This window comes from Microcebus murinus, chromosome 4, assembly GCF_040939455.1.
Source record: "Microcebus murinus isolate Inina chromosome 4, M.murinus_Inina_mat1.0, whole genome shotgun sequence".
Lineage (NCBI taxonomy): Eukaryota > Metazoa > Chordata > Mammalia > Primates > Cheirogaleidae > Microcebus > Microcebus murinus.
In genome coordinates, this window is record NC_134107.1 from 44,514,287 (window position 1) to 44,535,122 (window position 20,836).

At 43.2% G+C, this 20,836-nt stretch overlaps 1 protein-coding gene and 1 pseudogene across 7 annotated transcripts in view; one reads left to right on the plus strand and one right to left on the minus strand.

The window, feature by feature from the left end:
- Window positions 1-3,979: 3,979 nt before the first annotated feature.
- SERGEF (secretion regulating guanine nucleotide exchange factor) overlaps window positions 3,980-20,836 on the plus strand; it is a 236,204-nt gene continuing 219,347 nt past the window's right edge. For 5 of the 7 annotated variants that reach the window (XR_012918957.1, XR_012918959.1, XR_012918958.1 and 2 more), the window contains exons 1-5: window positions 3,987-4,076; window positions 8,472-8,607; window positions 10,250-10,405; window positions 12,801-12,895; window positions 17,869-17,929. Coding sequence is in view for 4 of the 7 variants with exons in the window: in XM_012780652.2 (XP_012636106.1) it covers window positions 4,017-4,076; window positions 8,472-8,607; window positions 10,250-10,405; window positions 12,801-12,895; window positions 17,869-17,929 (508 nt within the window). In the remaining 3 variants the exon portion in view is untranslated. Of the gene's footprint in view, window positions 4,077-8,471; window positions 8,608-10,249; window positions 10,406-12,800; window positions 12,896-17,868; window positions 17,930-20,836 lie in introns of all 7 variants that reach the window. The other 2 variants (XM_012780647.2, XM_012780649.2) reach the window with 2 other exon arrangements.
- LOC109730662 (cytochrome c oxidase subunit 6C pseudogene) lies at window positions 8,783-9,010 on the minus strand (annotated as a pseudogene).

A 20,836-nucleotide genomic window follows, 5' to 3' on the forward strand; every position in this document is an offset into this window, starting at 1 on the left:
AATCTACCATTTGATCCAGCAATCCCATTGCTGGGCATCTACCCAAATGATCCAGTGACACTCTACAAAAAAGACACCTGCACTCGAATGTTTACAGCAGCACAATTCATAATTGCAAGGCTGTGGAAACAGCCCAAGTGCCCATCAATCAAAGAATGGATTAATAAAATGTGGTATATGTACACCATGGAGTACTATTCAGCTCTAAGAAACAATGGTGATATAGCACACCTTATATTTTCCTGGTTAGAGCTGGAACCCATACTACTAAGTGAAGTATCCCAAGAATGGAAAAACAAGCACCAGATATATTCTCCAGCAAACTGGTATTAACTGAGTAGCACCTAAGTGGACACATAGGTGCTACAATAATAGGGTATTGGGCAGGTGGGAGGGGGGAGGGGGGCGGGTATATACATACATAGTGAGTGAGATGTGCACCATCTGGGGGATGGTCATGATGGAGACTCAGACTTTTGGGGGGAGGGGGGGAAATGGGCATTTATTGAAACCTTAAAATCTGTACCCCCATAATATACCAAAATAAAAAAAAATAATTAAAAAAAAATCTTCTTAGTCCTATTAGGGATTGAAGCCAATGAGAAGCTGAGTTTCAGTCTTTGTGAGGGCTGGTCTATTTCCAGTTTACCTCTACTCTTTGGTTGTAGCCCTCTAGGGATCCCAGCGGAAAGCTGTGAGTGTGTATCAGTGCTTCTTGTTGGGCGTTTTCTGGACTCCTACTTTTGTCTTCTCCTTCACTCACTGTCCCCACACCCCACCCCATGACCTGCAAGATTGCTAAAAGTACTGCTCTATTTCTCAGTTTCTCAGCTGCTGCTTTTGGTCTGTTTCTTAGCCTCCAAGACATTGCTTGCTAATTAGCAAGTGCTTCAAGAAGGAAAATAGTGCCAAATATAATCTCTCGTTTTCCAGATCTTGGCCCTTCAAGTTCTTGCTGTTTAGATAGCTTTCCAGTGACTTGAAACAGATTTTAAAAATATTTTCTGCCAGCTTTTCTAGTTGTTTTTGGTGAGAAAATTGGTTTGCAGTTAGCTAATCTTCCTTTATCAAAAGCAGAAAACAGACCTTGGAGTAAATCATTTAACTCTTTGAGTCTCAGTTTTCTCATCTATAAAATAATGATCCTAACTACATTTATCATGCTAGTATTACTGGGAAAATCAAATAATATAATCAAATGTAAAAAATTTCCTAAACTCTGTGGTACAGAAATGTAATTTGTATGGTCCCAAATACTTTATACTTTCCTCTTATGAGGATACAAGGCATCTGCAAGTGAAACCATTAAATAGTTCAAAACTAGTCCCATTCAACAACTGCAATTCAACCAGGCTACTCATGGGAAGTAGTAGTCAGTAGCATGTACATAGTTGAAATACATGCAACATCTCAATACTTCCAAAAAATTATATTAAGGGATATAATGTAATAAGATAGCTGTAGGTTAAAGTATTGATTCATGTACATTCAAGTGGTGAAATCTGAAAACAGCTGCATTCCCCCAGACCCTCTCTCTATTAAAATTGGCTCTGTAGGTAGTTCTTGCCCCTTTGGAAGGAATCTCAGGTTGCTGTCTTGTTTTTTCTGCTCACTCATGGATAATAAAAAGTCCTTAGCTTTTTCTAATCTCTCTCACACACAATTTCTCTCATTTCAGTATTTTAAAAGTCCAGTCCTTGGTAAAAATTAAAAAAAAAAATCAAACTTCAAGGTTAAAGCTTTTCTCCTCCTTTGGAACTGAGAAAGGAGAGGTGTGCTTAGCTTCTTCATGTCCTTGCTCCTCCCTCTGCACTCACTAGGATACCCCCGATTCTCCCTGGGTTGGGGAGTGGTAGTGGGGTGGAGAGGTAAGGAATAGGAAAGTTCTTTTGGGTCTGATACTGCTGTGAGTTGGCATCAGTGCCTTCTGTACTTGCTAAGTATTTAATGCTGGCTCATTCTTGTGTGTGTTTTGGACCTTCCCACCTCCTGATTTCTGGGGATCTCTTGATGTAATGTATTTTTCTGACTGGGCTGTTGAATTAATCTCTCTCAGCCTCTAGCAATATTAGTGGTCAACTGCTGTTAGGTGTCACTTCACTCCTCCAGAAATTCCTTTGGACCGGGTTTAACACCATTCCTCAGCCAATTTGCTTATGCTGGAAAACATTCACATGAGAGATAGTCTGTCTTTATCTTGAAAAATTCTGGCCATGAAAAATCTCCCCAAAGCATCAATCTCTCTTTGCTCAACTATCAGAGTATTATCCAGCCACAAGCTCTTGGATTTCTCAGCATGATTTGGACAGTAGCCTTCCTGGGTCCCAAGTTCTCTTTAGTGGTTCTGATGAAGTGCCTTTCCTTAGATATTAAATGAACAGGTCTCACATAACATTGGCAACAGTGACAACAGTGGCCACACATACTGTTAGAACTCTCTCTGGCTTCTCCAGTCTTTTTCATAGATTGGAAGTCATACACTGGTTTCTAGACATCTGCTTTGCAAGTTCTGCTTTGGTGGTGCTGTACCTCACTTTATAATGTGGGGGTCATTGGCACTTATTGCCTTGGGGTCCCAGCCAAAACTGAGATGGGAAGGGACCTATTTTTACCTCCTATTACACATGCTTAAAAGAAATCTTCAGAACCAAAAAAGCCCACTCTTATAAAACAGCACGCATGATATAGATTTTGCACATTGAGATCTTTACAGAATGAAGAGTTGCTTTACTTCTCTAGCGTATGCATTTTTCCTAGTATGGTCATAATGTTCTCAAGATGCCACAGGCTGGAGAGGGAAAGGTGAGGGGCTGCCCCCAAGCGGTCTCACAGGCAGAAACACCAAGGAGGGATAGAGGGAAAGAACTGGAAAGGACTGTGTAAGAGCTTGCCTGAGACACTTCCCAGGGGCTCCCACGAATAAAGGGGTGATGAGTGCTGCAGCCTGTGTCATCTGCTGACACAGAAGGTGTCACCTGATGATTCAGGGGCCAAGAGCGACTGAACATGGATTACCATCTTTAATGTGACCCCTTTGTTCTCTATTCCCAATAGGCATCGTCACATTTTCCTTCAGGAAAACTGTACTTATTTAACTCCCACTAGCAGTATGACACTATCTGATAAAAGCCATTTTATATGAAAGTGTTTATTGGGTGAAAATTACCCAGTCGATATTGATACATTTTAATAAAAATTACCCAGTATCAGAATTAGGGCAGAGCCGTGTCCGGAGTGGAGGGTGAGAAGGCCGCCCGGCAGGAACGCGCGAACCAGCCTCCCCAGTTCAGTGTCGCGGGGTGCGAGTGCCCGCTCCGCGCCAGGCGCCGAGGGCGACAGCATCGACCTAAGACATTACACTCGCCTTCCAAGACGCTCCCTCGGATTTTGCAAACGTCGTTCCGCCTGAGGCACCCGACAGGGCTATTTCCAGTCCTCAGGCTCGACTTCCACCCCCGTCAAACGGTGGTACAAGCCCGGCCCTGTCAGCTCCTTTGGGCTGTTGTGGGACGCCGAGACATAAACGAGAAGGAGCTTTTCGAACCGCGGAGCGTAGTGCACCTCCAGGGAATTATTTCTAAAAATAGAGTGCGAGGGGAGGAAGGGAGAGGCCGACTGGCCCAGCGCAACAGGAGGCCGGGGGCGGGGACGCTACGGCTCGCCCAGGCGGGCGACCGGGAGGTGGCTCTGGGGCGGTCGTCTAGCCCATCCCGCTACTGGATCCCGGAGGCCCGATGACTCGGCCGCCAGCCGCTGCCTCCGCCAACCTGCCCAGGCCGCCCTCCTCAGCGGGCCCCGCCAGTCACAGACCCTCCCCCTGCCGGCCAGCCCGCCACAGAGCCAGCCCCGGCAGGTCCCGCCCCCGCCGGCCGCTGCCTACCACAGACTCTCCTCACGCCCGGCCCTCCCCCGCCGCCATCCCGCCCCGCGCTGGGGCCTCCTCCGCGCCAGCCCCTCCCTCTGCGGGCCCCGGCCCCTCGCTGTTCCTCCCGGAAGCGCCGGCGGCGTGTGCACGTATGAAGCGCGAGCCGTGCGCCTCGGAGGTCGCCCCCGCGGCGGCCGCGCTCTTCGCCTGGGTACGTGACTCCGCCCCCGGGCCGGGGCTGGGACTGAGGGGCTCCGCGAAGCTGGAGCGCCCGGCCTCGGCGTGGGTGGTGCAGGGGCCGGGCGGCCGAGGTCCCGGCCAGGCTCTGGGTTGGAGGCTCCTGGGCTGGGAGCTGAGGGGAGAGGGCGGGGAGAGAAGGGTCTTCGCGAGGTGACTCAGGGGCCTGCTCGCTGGTGGGGTCGGAACCGGAGAACCTGCTTCCAGGGGCAGAGTGGGTTCCACGAGAGCCTTCCGGCTCGGACGACACCTGGGACGACACCTCCACAGCGTGGAGGGCTCGGTAGAGAGAGGATCTCCAGGTCCCAGAGTCCTGTGGGAGCCACCTGTGCCGCTACCCTCCTGATGCCTGGAGGATGGAGGCCCTTTCCCAGCCTGACGGGAGCATCCTTTGGATGTGAGGCCTGCGGCGTTTGGCTTGCACTCTGCGCAGACCCTGCATATTTGCTGAAACTGTGCTGTGACTGGATCTTGCCTGTTTTGGGGGCGTGGGAGTCTGGGCTAGGGGGACGGGAGCACTGAGAGAGACAGGGTCATCTTTATGTGTGGCTGGGAGAGAGGAGGGTTTGTACACAGAAACGTGACAGGCAGCCAACCTGCATGCAAGAGCATAAGCAGATGTGTCTTGTGTTTATTCATAGCATGTATCGCAATTGTAATGACATGTATCGTTTGTTAAAGTCAGTCTCCTCAGCGAGAATGTAAGCGTCTTAAGGGTTGGTACTGTGCCTGTCTTGTTCACAGTGCCTCCCTTGGTGCCTGGCACATTTTAGGTCCCCAGTTAATATTTGTTGACTAAAGAATGAATGAATGAATGGATGAATGAGTACCTGTGTGCCCAGCCATGTGCTTGTGTTTGGGAATACACAAGTGTGAAAGTCTTCCAGCTCTTGTTTTGGAGGAGGGTAAAATTATAACCTATATTGCTATTAAAATCAGTATTTGACCAATTTTTAGGAAAAGTAATTATCAGTACAAGGCAGCACTTTTCGAATGTAGACCTGCAGTTGGAAGAGAGGAGAGAGCATGGTGTGGTAGTTTGGCTGTCTCTGCGTCTTTGAGGTGGCACTTGAGCTGGGGGTGGAGTTGGGGAGTGAATGTATATGCCGTCTCTGGCTTTTTCCAGGCTGGAAACAGGCATCTGTGCGGATGGAGAAAACATGGGACAAAGTCTTTCAGATATGGCCTTGTCTGTACTGAAACAGAAATACTGTTGGACCTCACCCTACTGCTGTGCTTGCAGGCCTGATGGTGTGTTTTTTTGTGTGGCATAATCTGTGTGTGTGGGTGTGTTAGGGCTACCATAACAAAATACCACAGACTAGGAGTCTTAAACAACTTAGATCTATTTTTTCACAATTCTGGGGCTAGACATCCAAGATCAAGGTGTGAGCAGGTTTGGTTTCTTCTGAGGCGTCTCTGTTTGGCTTGCAGATGGCCGCCCTCTCACTGTGTCCTCACATGGCTTTTTCTTTGTACGTGAGAATCCCTGGTGTCTCTTTTAAGGAAACCAGTCATATTGCATTAGGGCTCCACACTTATTACCTCATTTAACCTTAATTACCTCTTGAAAGGCCCTATCTCCAAATACAGTAATAGTCTGAGGTACTGGAGGTTAGGGCTTCAACATATGAATTTTGAGGGAATACATTTCAGTCCATAGCAAGGGGATTTACTTTGTTAGAGTTTGTGTGTGTGTGTGTGTGTGTTATGCCTGGAGTGTTTGTAAGGAAGGGAGGCAAATAGAGGTATAACAGATTGCATTAACTTTTCCTTCCTCTTGTTTTATTGTGAATTTAGGGCCTCCTGCTGCATTACAGAAACTTGTTCCATAATTTGAACCCCAGAGTGCCTGTGTCTCAATTACTTTTTCCTCAGATATCCAGTAGCCTGCAACCCTGGTAATGGGGCAGCCACAGAGATCTCAGGGATGACAAAGAAATCCTACACATATACACTCCACTTCACACTTCAACAGTCTTGATTGATTGATTGATTGATTGATTGACAGAGTCTTACTCTGTTGCCCAGGCTAGAGTGCTGTGGTGTCAGCCTAGCTCACAGCAACTTCAAACTCTTGGGCTCAAGGGTTCTTCCTTCCTCAGCCTCCTGAGTAGCTGGGACTACAGATGCCCACCACCGGCTAATTTTTTGTTTCTATATTCAGTTGTCCAGCTAATTTTTTCTATTTTTAGTAGAGATGGGGTCTCGTTCTTGCTCAGGCTGACCTTGAACTTCTGACCTCAAGTGATCCTTCTGCCTCAGCCTCCCAGAGTGCTGGGATTACCGACGTGAGCCACTGCACTTGGCCTTGCAACAGTCTTTTGTAGGGCCTCATAGGGTCTTAACATTCATTCGCCATGAAAGTATATGCACATCTTTGGGCCAGCACATTTTCAGACACAGGGGAAATAGCAATGAACAAAACAAAGTTCCTGCCCTCATGGAGTTTACTTTCTAGTAAACAACTAAACAAATATATAATATAATGTAAAAAGGAGTCATATGAAGAAAAAATACAGCAGAAAAGGGGATAAAGTGATAGGGGTGCTATTTTAGATAGGGTTGTACAGTAAGTCCCCCTGCCAGGTAAACTCTGGGCCGGTTAACCATGTATTCTTTTTTTTTCTTTCTTAGAGATATAGTAAGATATAGTATAAGAGTGGGGCATCCAACTTGTTGCCTGCCCAGGTTTTTAACTGTGGAAAGTTACCTAACCTCTGTGAGACTTAGTTTCTTTATGTGTAAAATGGGACTGATAATGCCCTTCTCCTTGGTTGTTGTGAGGATTAAAGGTGAATGCCCAGTACAGAGAGAAGCACTCAGTAATTGGTAGCTATTATTGCCCCGGAGGGCCTTTGGGACTTGTCTTCTGCCATGGCTTGCTCTTCTATCTTTGAGTCCTTCCAGCCCAGGATGGCTGTGAAATACACTATAAGGGCAAAAATTTTGTATGCATGTATGTATTTTTTGATAGTTATTTTACATCACTTTTCCTTACATACCTTCAAAAACAAATATATTTCAAATATTTTACTTCTCATCTCCAGGAAGAACCAGCTAGAAATAGATACTTGAAGAAATTATAAGGTTTTCTGATATCTTAATAAGATTCTCTATGTAGGTCCACAATCCCTTGTCTTCAATTTTGAATACAAAAGGCTCTGAAAATCCAAAACTTACCACACATAAGGCTATTTATAGTCTTTTCCCACTTCTTGTATTTGCACATTTTACTGCAGAAATATTACTGTTTTACATTACTATATGTGATATATATACTGTATTACTTTTCTATTTATTTATTTTTTATTTTTTATTTTTTTGAGACAGAGTCTCGCTTAATTGCCCAGGCTAGAGTGAGTGCCGTGGCATCATTCTAGCTCACAGCAACCTCAAACTCCTGGGCTCAAGCAATCCTCCTGCCTCAGCCTCCCCAATAGCTGGGACTACAGGCATGTGCCACCATGCCTGGCTAATTTTTTCTATATATATCAGATGGCCAATTAATTTCTTTCTATTTATTGTAGAGACGGGGTCTCACTCTTGCTCAAGCAAGAGTGGTTTTGAACTCCTGACCTCGAGCGATCCGCCTGCCTCGGCCTCCCAGAGTGCTAGGATTACAGGCGTGAGCCACCGCGCCCCGCCTGTATTACTTTTCTAAAATCTATAAAATTCTGAATCTGAAGTATATCTGGATGTAAGGGTTTCAGATTAGAGATTATGGACCTTTATTGTATAATAACAATAATAGATATATTGCCTATTAAGGGGAAATCTGTTCCCTTACAGAAATCTTACCATGTGAATCTTGGAGGCATGAAATACTGTACTTGGAAAGGCCCTTGGAGATCATTGCCAACCTCTTTCACCGTACAAATGAAATAATGATGCTTTAGGTCACAAGATCTTTAGCTAACTTTGATTATAGAAAGTCATTGCCAGTCTTCCCAGTGAGGGTGTGGGGAAAAGGGATAAGAACTAGTTCTAGGGTGTTTCCTACCCAATTCGTTAGCAGTTCCTCCTCATTTTTTTTGCCTTAGCCTCCCTAGATAGTGAGTTTTTGTGAGAAAGAATCCCTGTGCTGTCTCCCAAAGGCAATACATTGGAGTTGGAGCATTAGAAGGGAAAGATGAAGGATATCATTGATAAGTTGTGGATGCTAAGGGCTCCTCTCATGGTGTTCTGAAGGTGTGGCCACCATCTTAATAGAGGTTGCATATAACAACTTTTTATGAATGAGCCTACAACATCTCATCTGTTACAGGCTCTGAGAAGTATGTCAAGGTGGGGAAGATAGGGACAGGTAAATAGATATTGACAGCTCTGGTTCCCACATTTTTTCATCTTTGGCTTATTTTATCCCTAGGGTGCAAATAGCTATGGGCAACTTGGCCTCGGCCATAAGGAAGATGTGCTTTTGCCCCAGCAACTGAATGACTTCTGTAAACCTACATGTGTCAGGAGGATCACGGGAGGAGGGGGCCACTCTGCAATTGTGACAGGTAACTTCTTTCAAAAGTAGATAGCTACTTATTTTCTTTCTTTTTTTTGTATTTGTTAATGGTTTATTTATCAAGAGAAACTATTCTTCAGCCCACATATTCATAGCTTAGGAACTCAGCTCAGTGACAAACTTCCATGTATATCAACCCAAAGAAATTCTTTTATGTTCCAAAATCACTTTGCACTCTGACAGATGCCAGCCTTCCTCATCTCCTCAAAATCTTTCATAGAATCATAATTTCTGTAGAAATCTACGTATGCCTTCTTTCTTGGTTCAGGTACACCAAACTTACACAAAGTTGCAACTCCCAGGGATACGATGAATGCTCCAACAATATGAATCCACAGACGCCTGGCCAGGAGGCCACACATCTGAGGTTTTGCCAAAGTTCTGGAAGCCATGGTAGTTACTGTCCTTGATGGGTATGCCAACCTCAAGACGTCCTTCCTGGCTGATGGAAAAATGAAATGCCACCACTTATTTTCTTATTTAGACATTTCCCTCACCCAGGGATGTTATATTGCCATCTTTTAGCCTTTTGTATTTCATGGAGGAAAATATCTTTTTGAAAGACCCAAATTACCATCAGAGGATCCTAGATTGACAGAGCTGAGACTTAAGAGATATTCTAGGCCACCCTTCCTTCCCCTTTATTTTACAAATGAGGCTCAGAAGGGAACACTGATTGCTTAAGGTCACAAGGCAAATTAGTGGCAGAGTTACAACATAGATCACATTTTATACCATATCTTGCTATCTGATTTATGCATATGAGTTAGAAGTCTTTGCAATTAGATTGAATATTCCTTGAGAGCAAGAACCTTGCATTTTCCTAATCTTCCATCACAGTACCTAGGATGGTATTTAACAAATACTACAAGTGATATGATGTTACAAAGGAGGGCATATTGCATCTGGTTATGCACATGAGCTCGGGAATCAGAATGCTTGGGTTCAAATCCTGGTTCTTTGCCTTATTAGCTATGTGGCATTGGGCAAATAATCTTCCTGTGCTGTAGTTTCCTCCCCGTACACAGGGATAATATGGTGGATGAGGAGAACCAGCAAGTTAACAGGGGGGCACTATGACTTTCATGGGACCTTGGTGCTTTTTCCTTTATGGACTCCTTTCTCCATAAAGAAATATTAAAAATTATATTTTACAACTGTATTGGTATAAAGGTGAATATAATCCAGGCTGGATTTAGTATTATACATGCACTGTTACTACATTATTTTTTCTTGTTTTAAGAGAGTTTAAAATTAAGCCATTCTGTGGGTCTCTAAAATATTGTGGGCATACACACTGTGCCTAAAGGGTAAGTCACCCCCATATGTAAAGCGTGGCACCTTCTAAATGTTGAATAAATGTTGGCTTTTCTTGTTACAGTAGATGCTCAACTTGGTGATTGATTGGCTGCTGCTATAGGAGTTGGAGTTTTCAGTTAGGTATTAGATTTGAGGCCCTTGGCTCTATGGCATTTGGCTCCAGAACACGTTAGCATATGTGGCTTATTAATTTGTGTGGGAATACAAATTATTGGTCTATGACTCCAAATAATTAGCGAAATCTTTTTGTTCACTTTGGCCATCGTGTTGTCCCCTGTGCATACTATCACTGAAGCCTTTATGTTTTACAGATGGAGGAAGCCTTTTTGTTTGTGGCCTGAACAAAGATGGGCAACTGGGGCTTGGTCACACAGAAGATGTCCTGTATTTTACCCCCTGCGAATCCCTCCTTGGCTGTCCCATCCAACAGGTGGCCTGTGGCTGGGATTTTACCATTATACTCACAGGTGAGTTTACTCCTAGGTAAATCTTTGCTACCACGAAGGCTCTGGGTGAGAACAGGATGATGGTGGTGACCACTGATTAAATGAAAGTTTCTTTGTGTTTAAAAAACACAAATGTTTTATCTGGTTGTTAAGGAAAGTTGTAGGGTACCTTTTACAAGGAGAGGTTTTCCCCCTTTTTTTTCTTTTTAAAGAAATTTTATGGATTTAGGGGGTACAAGTGCAGTTTTGTTACTAGGATATATTGCCTCATGGTGAAGTCTGGGCTTTTAGTGTAGTCGTCACCTGAATAGTGTACATATATATACCTGTTAAGTAATTTCTCATCTACAAGGAGAGTTTTAACAGTAAAGGAGATTGAGATTGGGCTGAAAAACTTTTGCCAGAGACCAGGGAATGGACTAGATCACCTTTGGTGGCCACTTCATGTCCCAAAAGGACATGATAAGCTGTGTGCCTGGGCTAGCTGGCCAAGGTGTGGCAGGTAAGGGATGTGGTGGGGAAGAATGAGGAAATAGAGGTTGCCATAGCAGTCATGTCAGCTTTTTCCCACTGAGGGCTTTTTTTTTTTTTTTTTTTAAATAAATGGGATTGGGCAGAATTGTTTGGTCTCTGTGAAGCCAGGTAGCAGAATAGGATGTAGAAGCATGTGGTCAAAGGGTTAATAGAACAATGCTCTTGGGAATAGCTGGCAGTAGTTACTTGGTCAGCTGACTTCTGTTCCCTTGAGGCATTTTTGACCTTTCTGTCCCACCTTGCCCTGTCTAGCTGGTCATATTTAGCACATGGCCTTCTATATTTCTGTTACCTGTCTCTTATTCTCTAAGCTCCTCATACTTTTTTTTCTGGTAGTACCAAGCAGTACATATTCTTCTCTCTGTCTGGGCCAGCCCCTCTTGTCTATCTGATGAACTCTTTTTTTGAGACAGAGTCTCCCTCTGTTGACCAGGCTGGAGTACAGTGGTGTCATCATAGAGGAATCTCAAACTTCTGGGCTAAAGTGATCCTCCTGCCTCAGCCTCCTGAGTAGCTGGGACTATAGGCACACACCACCACACCTGGCTAATTTTTCTATTATTTTTGTAGAGAAAGGGTCTCACTTGTGCTTAGGCTGGTCTTGAACTCCTGACCTCAAGGAATCCTCCCACCTTGGCCTCCAAAGTGCTAGGATTACAGGTGTGAGTCATGATGCCTGGGCTTTCTGGTGAATTCTTATCCCATCTTTAAAACCCTGCTCAAGTGTAGCATTTTCTTCTGTGGAGGAGTTCCATAATATGTGTGGAATTTTACAGTAATTATTAGAATCCAAATAATAGCCATGAAATACTTACTGTGGGTCTATGTTGGAGTTGTAGGGAGTCAGTAGATAATACTGTTTCCTGCTTACATTTGGATCCAATTGTGAGAAAGGCATAGAGCAGTCAGAATTGGAGATCAAACTATCAGCTTTTAGCCGGGCGCGGTGGCTCACGCCTGTAATCCTAGCTCTCTGGGAGGCTGAGGCGGGCGGATTGCTCGAGGTCGGGAGTTCGAAACCAGCCTGAGCAAGAGCGAGACCCCGTCTCTATTATAAATACAAAGAAATTAATTGGCCAACTAATATATATAGAAAAAATTAGCCGGGCATGGTGGCGCATGCCTGTAGTCCCAGCTACTTGGGGAGGCTGAGGCAGGAGGATCGCTTGAGCCCAGGAGTTTGAGGTTGCTGTGAGCGAGGCTGACGCCATGGCACTCACTCTAGCCTGGACAACAAAGCGAGACTCTGTCTCAAAAAAAAAAACAACAAAAACAAAAAAACACCAAAACTATCAGCTTTTTACTGATGAAGGCTAAGTTGGAGGACAGGGTTAATTATGAGGCCAAGTGGTTCTGGTCCAAACTTACCCCCAAAACTCTAGGCCTTCCCCACAGGGGAAACCCTTACTGTGTGTCAACTCAGAATGTCTGAAAGGAAGGTGCCAAGCCACACATGTCTTGTCCCTTCTCCTAAACTCACTAGTTGGTTAGGTGACCCTTTATCCCCTAGAAAGCAGTGAGTATGGGGAAGGGCAGGGAAAAAGGCAGGAATGTTACAGGAATGGCAATTCTGTCACATGGAAACATGAAAAGTAGGGAATAATTGTCCTCCCATCCCAACACTAGGCACTGGGCTAAGTGTTCTACACAAATAATCTGTCTTTAGTGAGATAATAGAATAGATGTTTGTGTAGAGCCTTTAGCCTGGGCCCAGTGTTTTCATTTCTGGAGGAATAAAAGCAGGGATATGGTCTGAGTGCCCTGAAGCCTAGGATCTCTACCACCTCCTCTCATTCCCTTTGCACCTCTCGCCTTTAGCATTTGCCCATTGGTCACAGATATCTATTTCATAGATTTGCAATTTAAGTACTTGCTTTTGCAGAAGATGGCCAAGTTCTATCATGTGGATCCAACTCTTTTGGCCAGTTAGGAGTTCCTCATGGACCTCGAAGATGTGTGGTTCCCCAGGCCATTGAGGTGAGTGAGGACAGCTAACATTTAGCTTGTCCATATTCTGTTAAAGTGTTTTACAGTAAAGGGTGTTACAGTTATCCTTCCCCAGAATAAAAGGTTGGCTGAGTCTCTGAAAACTCATGGGGTAGGAGAATTGGAGTTGAAAAATAGGTGCTTCTGGGAAAAATTAGGCTGAGGGGGATGGATGTTGTGAGTGAAAACCCTCTCTTAGTCCTCATACACATGATAAAGTTTTGTGAAATACACCAATAAAGGTAATGCATTTTATAAGGACATTAATGACATTTTAGTTCTAAAATTAGTAATAGTGGGAACTATGTTAGAAACAGGTCCAGATACAAGTGACTTGCCAAAAGATACTTAGCTAGGCTAGTGCTAAAATATAATGTGAGCCACATGTAATTTAAAATTTTCTAGTAGCCACATTTTAAAAAGAACAGGTGGAATCAATTTTTAAAATAATGACTTTGTTGAGATATAATTCAGGTACTATAAAATTCACCCTTTTATAATGTATAGTTCAGGGGTTTTAGTATATTCACAGAGATGAGCAGCTAGCACCACTATGTAATTTTAGAACATTTTCATCACCTCCAAAAGAACCTGTGTACCCAATAGCAGTTACTTCTTATTTTCCCTCCCCTAGCCCCTGGTGACTACTAATCTACTTTCTGTCTCTATAGATTTGCCTGTTCTGGGCATTTCATATAAATGGAACCATATAATATGTGACCTAGCTTTTTTCATTTCACCTCATGTTTTCAAGTTTTATCTATTTTGTAGCATGTGGGTGAAATTAAATTTTCTTTCTTTCTTTTTTTTTTTTTTTTGAGACAGAATCTCAGTCTGTTGCCCCGGCTAGAGTTCTGTGGCATTAGCCTAGTTCATAGCAACCTCAAATTCCTGGGCTCAAGCAATCCTCCTGCCTCAGCCTCCCAAATAGCTGGGACTACAGGCATGCGTCACCATGCCCGGCTAATTTTTTTTTTTTTTTTTTGAGACAGAGTCTCACTTTGTTGTCCAGGCTAGAGTGAGTGCCGTGGCGTCAGCCTAGCTCACAGCAACCTCAAACTCCTGGGCTCAAGCGATCCTCCTGCCTCAGCCTCCCGAGTAGCTGGGACTACAGGCATGCGCCACCATGCCCGGCTAATTTTTTTTTTTTTTATATATATCAGTTGGCCAATTAATTTCTTTCTATTTTATAGTAGAGACGGGGTCTCGCTCTTGCTCAGGCTGGTTTTGAACTCCTGACCTTGAGCAATCCGCCCGCCTCGGCCTCCCAAGAGCTAGGATTACAGGCGTGAGCCACAGCGCCCGGCCTAATTTTTTCTATATATTTTTAGTTGTTTCGCTAATGTCTTTCTATTTATAGTAGAGATGGGGTCTCGCTCTTGCTCAGGCTGGTGGTGAACTTCTGAGCTCAAACAATCCGCCCACCTCGGTCTCCCAGAGTGGTAGGATTACAGGCGTGAGCCACCTCTCCCGGTCAAATTTTAATAACTTTTTAATTAAACTAGTATATCAAAACAATTATTTCAATATGTCATCCATATACAATTTGTTTATAATGTGTTTGATATTCTTTATTTTGTAATAAATCTTAGAACTCTGGTGTGCATTTTTTACTTACAATATATCTTAATTTAGTCTAATCACATTTCAAGTTCAGTGGCCGTGTGTATCTAGTGGTAACTATATTGAACAGAATAAGTGTTAAACCCTCTGCCCTAGCTCAGAGTTCTTTTCACCACATCATACTTAGAATGTACACTTTTTTATGAAGTTTATATTTTAAGTGATCATAATGGAAATATGGAATTTTAAAAGAAATATGCTGGAATCTAAAATGAGTTTCACCACCCAAGCTGCCACACTTCTATTTTCCTTGAACTCTGATTAAGAGTGGGAAATCTGTTTTTATTGGAGAGAGCTCAGCTTTGCTCCTGTCATTTTGCAGAACTTAGTTGCTGGTCTATGGGGTGTTATTTAGGGTAATGGTTCCTATGGTATGCACACAAACCTAGGCTCTGTAGTCCCTGTAGGAGATGTTATAGATCCTAATTGCAAATAGTTGGCCTTGTAAGAACCTACATATGAGTTATAATTAATTTAGCTTAATTATAATTCATATAATTAAAGAAGACAGGAACAGTGGTGAAAATATGTTGGATGACAGAATCAGAAAGTAAAAACATTTTGACAGGCTGTATTCTCTGGAATAATAGGAGGAATGTGCTAAAATGAAATATAATAAAAATCCATTGATTTATTTAATGGCAACTATTGTGTGTTCTTCTGTGGATTTGGTGCTTAGGCATTGTGTTTAGGCAGTGGGAACAAAGGTGAACAAGACCTCTGCTAGCATTTGAGAGTCTTATAGTTTAGTTATACATGATAGATACATAAATAACTAAATGCAATATCATGTTAGAACTATGGCAGATAAATGTATGTCCCCCAAAGAAGGCATATTGGACTCTTACCTAGAGTAAGGTGGTGTGAGAACAGGATTAAGCTAAATTTTAAGTAGAAGTTTACCTGGTTTGGGACAGGAGGATGCAGAGTAGGTGCAAAAGAAGAGCATTCTTGGCAGAAGGAACTGTTTAAGCAAATGTATAGAAGCACAAAACTAGGGACCTTGGGATACTTTAAGCAGTTTAGTATGTGTGAATGTGAGGAAGAGGTAGGAATGCCAGAGTAGAGTGGGTGGGAAGGGGAAATCAGGGTGGTGGTATATGACATATGATAAGAACAGCATGGTAGGGTGGCCAGCCAGATAGGGTAGCATGGGGGATGGATTGAAGAAAGATTACCTCAGAACCTCTTGCTAACAATCCAGACAAGAAATGATTGTGGCCCAAACTAAAGCAGTGGCAGTGGGGATGGAGAGAAAGAGATGGAGATAAGTGGTGTTGAAGAAATTAAAGCCACATGTACAGCCCTTCTGTAAATGTTGGGAGAAAAAAGAAAGATGAAAATTTAAAATTTAAAAGACAGTGTGTTCCAATTGTATTAAGAGTAAGATTTGATATTCCCAATAGCTAATGTGATTGTGGACTCCACTAACAGAAGTATAGTCTCCAGAAGGAAGACCAGAGCTCTGTGCTTTATACTCGTCAGACTGCATCTGGGTGTTGTGCTCTGTTGTGGATTTGGTGCTTAGGCCCTGAGCATAAAGGGAAATAAGACTGAGGCCTTGCTCTTGAGGGTCCTAAAGTTTTGAAAGACACCATGGACCTATAAATAAGCAAATGTGGAAAAGCCCCATAGAGGCTGTGACTGATCCATATATAGTCCCTTTAAAAGAGAGATGGAACCACCAGAGTGTATGTGGAAGAGAGAAATCAGGAGGGGGAGAGAGCATTTAAAGCCCTGTGATAGCTTATGGAACTAGGGATATTCAGCCTAAAGAAGAGATCTGTGTTCGTTACCTGTTGCTGTATAACAAATCACTTCAAAACTTAGCAGCTTGAAATAACAAACATTTATTATCTCACAGTTTCTGAGGATCAGGAATCTAGGAACAGCTTAGGTGATCTCTCATGAGGCTGCAGTCAAGATATCAGCTGGGTCTGCATGCAGTCTCTGAATACTCTGCTGGGCTGGTGGATGCATTTCCAAGCTCTCTCCTGTGGCTATTGGCAGGAGGCTTTAGTTCCTTGCCATGTGGGCCTGTCTATAGGACTGTTCAGACATGGCACCTGGCTTCCCTCAAAGGTAATTTGAGAGAGAGATATGCCAAACAGGAAGCCTCAGTGCCTTTTATCACCTAGTCTCTGAGTCACTTATTGCTTCCTTATTCTTTTCATTAGAAGCATGTCACTAAGTCCAGCCCACACAGGGGAGGGGAATTAAGCTCCACATCTTGAAGGGAAGAGTATCAAAGAATTTGAGGGCCTATTTTTATAACCACCACAAAATGTCTTAGGGAGGACATGACAACTGTCTTCAAATATTTGGAAAGCATTGTCAGAAGCTACAGGCAGAGAGGTTTGGCTCCACCTAAAGAAATAAATGGAACTGTGCAAAGATGGAACAGGCTCCTGGGGAGGTGGTGAGCCTGTGTCACCAGAGGTGTTTGGCAGGGATTAGATGACCACTTGATGGGGTGCTATGGAGGAGTTTCTAGCATTGGATGGGGATTGGACTGGATTAGGGTGGGAAAATTAGAGCCCTTAGGAAATAAAGTCTTACTGGCAAACAGCCATGCTCATTCATTTATATATAGTATAGAGCTGCTTTTCTGTTACAATGACAGAGCTGAGGAGTGTGACAGAAACTGTATGGCCTAAAGTGTAAAATATTTACTATCTGATCCTTTATAGAAAACATTTACTAACCCTTGGACTAGATGATCTTGAATGTCCCTCCCAGCCTTGAGAGGCATTGTGACATGGTACTGTGATATGGCATTTTAATTTTATTTATTTATTTACTTATTTTAGAGACAGGGTCTCGCTCTGTCACCCAGGCTGGGCTCAAGTGATCCTCCCACTTCAGCCTGCTGAGTAGCTGGGACTGCAGGTGTGCACCATCACGGCCAACTAATTTTTTTTCTTTTAAAGAGATGGAAGTCTTGCTTGTTGCCCAGGCTGGTCTCAAACTCCTGGCTTCAAGTGATTCTCCTGCCTTGGCCTCCCAAAGTGCTGGGATTACAGATGTGAGCCACCACACCTGGCTGTGATATGGCATTTTAAAAAGGCTTTTTTCCTTTGGGGAGATATATATATCTATATCTATATCTATATCTATATCTATATCTATATCTATATCTATATCTATATATATATATATATATATAGAGAGAGAGAGAGAGAGAGAGAGAGAGAGAGGTATTTATGAGTAGAAATGTTGGGGAGGGGTGTTTTGAACCAGTCAGACACATAATAAGGATCATGCTGCATTGTATTTGGGCATAAATTACATAAAATTTTGTAGATGGATGATTCTGAGATCTAAATCCTTTATTTTGACAGCTCCTGAGAGAGAAGGTTGTTTGTATTGCTGCTGGACTGAGGCATGCATTAGCTGCTACAGGTGATCACTTTACCTTTATTTTTTAAATAGGCATGTAATGAGGAACTGAGCTTTAGGAGAAAAACCCTTTAAGAGGGTATTTCAAAGGGTCCTGCTGTGTTGTAGTTCTGATTAAAAGGAGGGAGTGTAAAGCAGGAGTCATGTGGGAAAGCCTTTAGCAGATATGGAGGAAGGAAATGAAGTTTTCTAGCTTCTTTTTGTTCTAGGCGTGGTGCTAGATTCTCTTGATTTGATTACCTCATTTAATCCTCATAACAAGGAAGTGATGTGAGTTCAATTTTTACATATGAAGAAACTGAGGCCCAGGCAGGTGAAAGCAAGGTTACACAAGGAGTAAGGTGGTAAAGGGTAGAGCTGGGAGCAGAGTCTGGGGTGGTTTGAATTCAAGACCCACATTCTTTGCAGTGAACTGTACTGCCTTCCTAGTGGATATTAATGTGTGTTAATTTAAAAGCTTCAAGTGAGCTTGTCTCCTGTACTGTGAGTGGGGGATGGGATGGACAATATGTATGTGAAGGGAAGCGGGGAGGTGGCATATGGGAGGGAAAAACTTTTATCTCCCCCTTTCATTTTTCTGCTCACACTCATTTTGGGCTGAAGGGCAGCACTAATTGGCTGTGACAGCTGAGGCTCATGTGCTTGGTGAGGTCAGTTGTGGAGTGGAGAAAGGGAAGAGGAGTTGAGGAAAAGTTCAGTGCAGCACTATGTATCCTGGGGCTTAGCATTGATCATGCTTTCTTTGAAAAATTAAACTTATTTTGAGATAATTGTAGATTCACATGTGGTTATAAAAAACAAAATAGGCCGGGCGTGGTGGCTCACGCCTGTAATCCTAGCACTTTGGGAGGCCGAGGCAGGCGGATTGCTCAAGGTCAGGAGTTCGAAACCAGCCTGAGCGAGACCCCGTCTCTACCAAAAATAGAAATAAATTAATTGACCAACTAAAAATATATATACAAAAAATTAGCCGGGCATGGTGGCGCATGCCTGTAGTCCCAGCTATTCGGGAGGCTGAGGCAGTAGGATCGCTGAGCCCCGGAGATTGAGGTTGCTGTGAGCCAGGCTGATGCCACAGCACTCACTCTAGCCTGGGCAACAAAGTGAGACTCTGTCTCAAAAAAAAAAAAAAAAAAAATAGACTCCGTGTGTTCTTTTCCTCATTTCCTGCAATAGTATCTTGAAAACTGTAGTACAGTAGTATAACCAGGATATCAGCATTGATACAGTTATGATTCAGAACAGTTCCATTACCACAGGACCCCTCATGTTACCCTTTTACAGCCACACCCACTTCCTACCTGCCTCCACCTCCTGCTTAGTCCTTGGCTAACCACTCTTCTGTTTTCCATATCTTTATGATGTTGTCATTTCAAAAATGTTATATAAACAGTGTCATAGAGTATATAACCTTTTGGGGTTGGCTTTTTTCACTCAGTATAATTCCCTAGAGATTCAACTAAGTTTTATGCATCAATAATGTGGTCCTTTTTACTGCTAGGCAGTATTCTATGGTTTGGATGTACCACTGTATTAGTTAGCCAGGGCTGTCATAACAGAGTACCATAGACCAGGAGGCTTAAACCATGGAGATTTATGTTCTCACCATTCTGAAGGCTAAAAGACTAAGGTCAACATGCCATGAGAATTGGTTTCTGGAGGCCTTTCTTCCTGGCTTGTAGATGACCACTTTCTTGCTGTGTTTGCACATGGCCTTTTCTCTGTGCTCCTGTGGAGAGAGAAAGACCTCTGGGGTCTCTTCCTCTTCTTGTAAGGACACCAGTCCTATTCGGTTAAGGCCCCACATATATGTCCCCCTTTACCCTTTGTCACCTCCTTATGGCTCATATCTACAAATCTAGTCACACTGGAGAGTAGGGCTTCAACATAGGAATTTTGAGGGGACACAGTTCAGTCTACACCAATCACAGTTTGTCATCCACTGAAGGACATTTGGGTTGTTTCCAGTTTTTGGCTATTAAGAATATAGCTACTATAAACATTTGTGGATAGGTTTTAATGTGAACATAAATTTTCATTTCTCTGGGATAAATGCCCAGCAGTGTGATTGCTGAGTTGTGTGGTAGTGATTACATTTTATAAGCAGATTCTTCTCAGAATTCAGCAGCACAGGAGAAGTGGCTGCCATTGGTTTACTTCCTCCTTTCCTACCAACTTTTTGTAATTGCTAGTTTTTTTGTTTTAAACAGCTTTAATGAGGTATAATTGCTGTATAAAGAACTGTACATATTTAATGTATACAATTTGATGAGTTTGGACATACACAGGTACCTCTGATACCATCATCACAATCAAGGTAATAGACATATCCAGTATCTCTACAAATTTCCTTGTATCCCTTTTTTTTGTGTGTGTGCATTTGTGGTAAGAATACTTAACATGAAATCTACCCTCTTAACAAATATTGAAGTGCATAATATTGGCTGGGCGCGGTGGCTCAAGCCTGTAATCTTAGCACTCTGGGAGGCTGAGGAGGGTAGATCGCTCAAGGTCAGGACTTTGAAACCAGCCTGAGCAAGAGCGAGACCCCGTCTCTACTAAAAAAAAAAAAAAAGAAAATAGAAAGAAAGTAATTGGCCAACTAAAAATATATAGAAAAAAATTAGCTGGGCATGGTGGTGCATGCCTGTAGTCCCAGCTACTCGGGAGGCTGAGACAGAAGGATTGCTTGAGCTCAGGAGTTTGAGGTTGCTGTGAGCTAGGTTGACGCCATGGTACTCTAGCCCAGGCAACAGAGTGAGACTGTCTCAAAAATAAAAAAAAAAATTAAAAAAAAGAAGAAGAAGTGCACTGTGTTGCACGATGCTGTGTTGTTAACTGTAGGCACTATTCCATAGCAGATCTCTAGAACTTATTCATCTAGCATAGCTAAAACTTTATATCCATTGA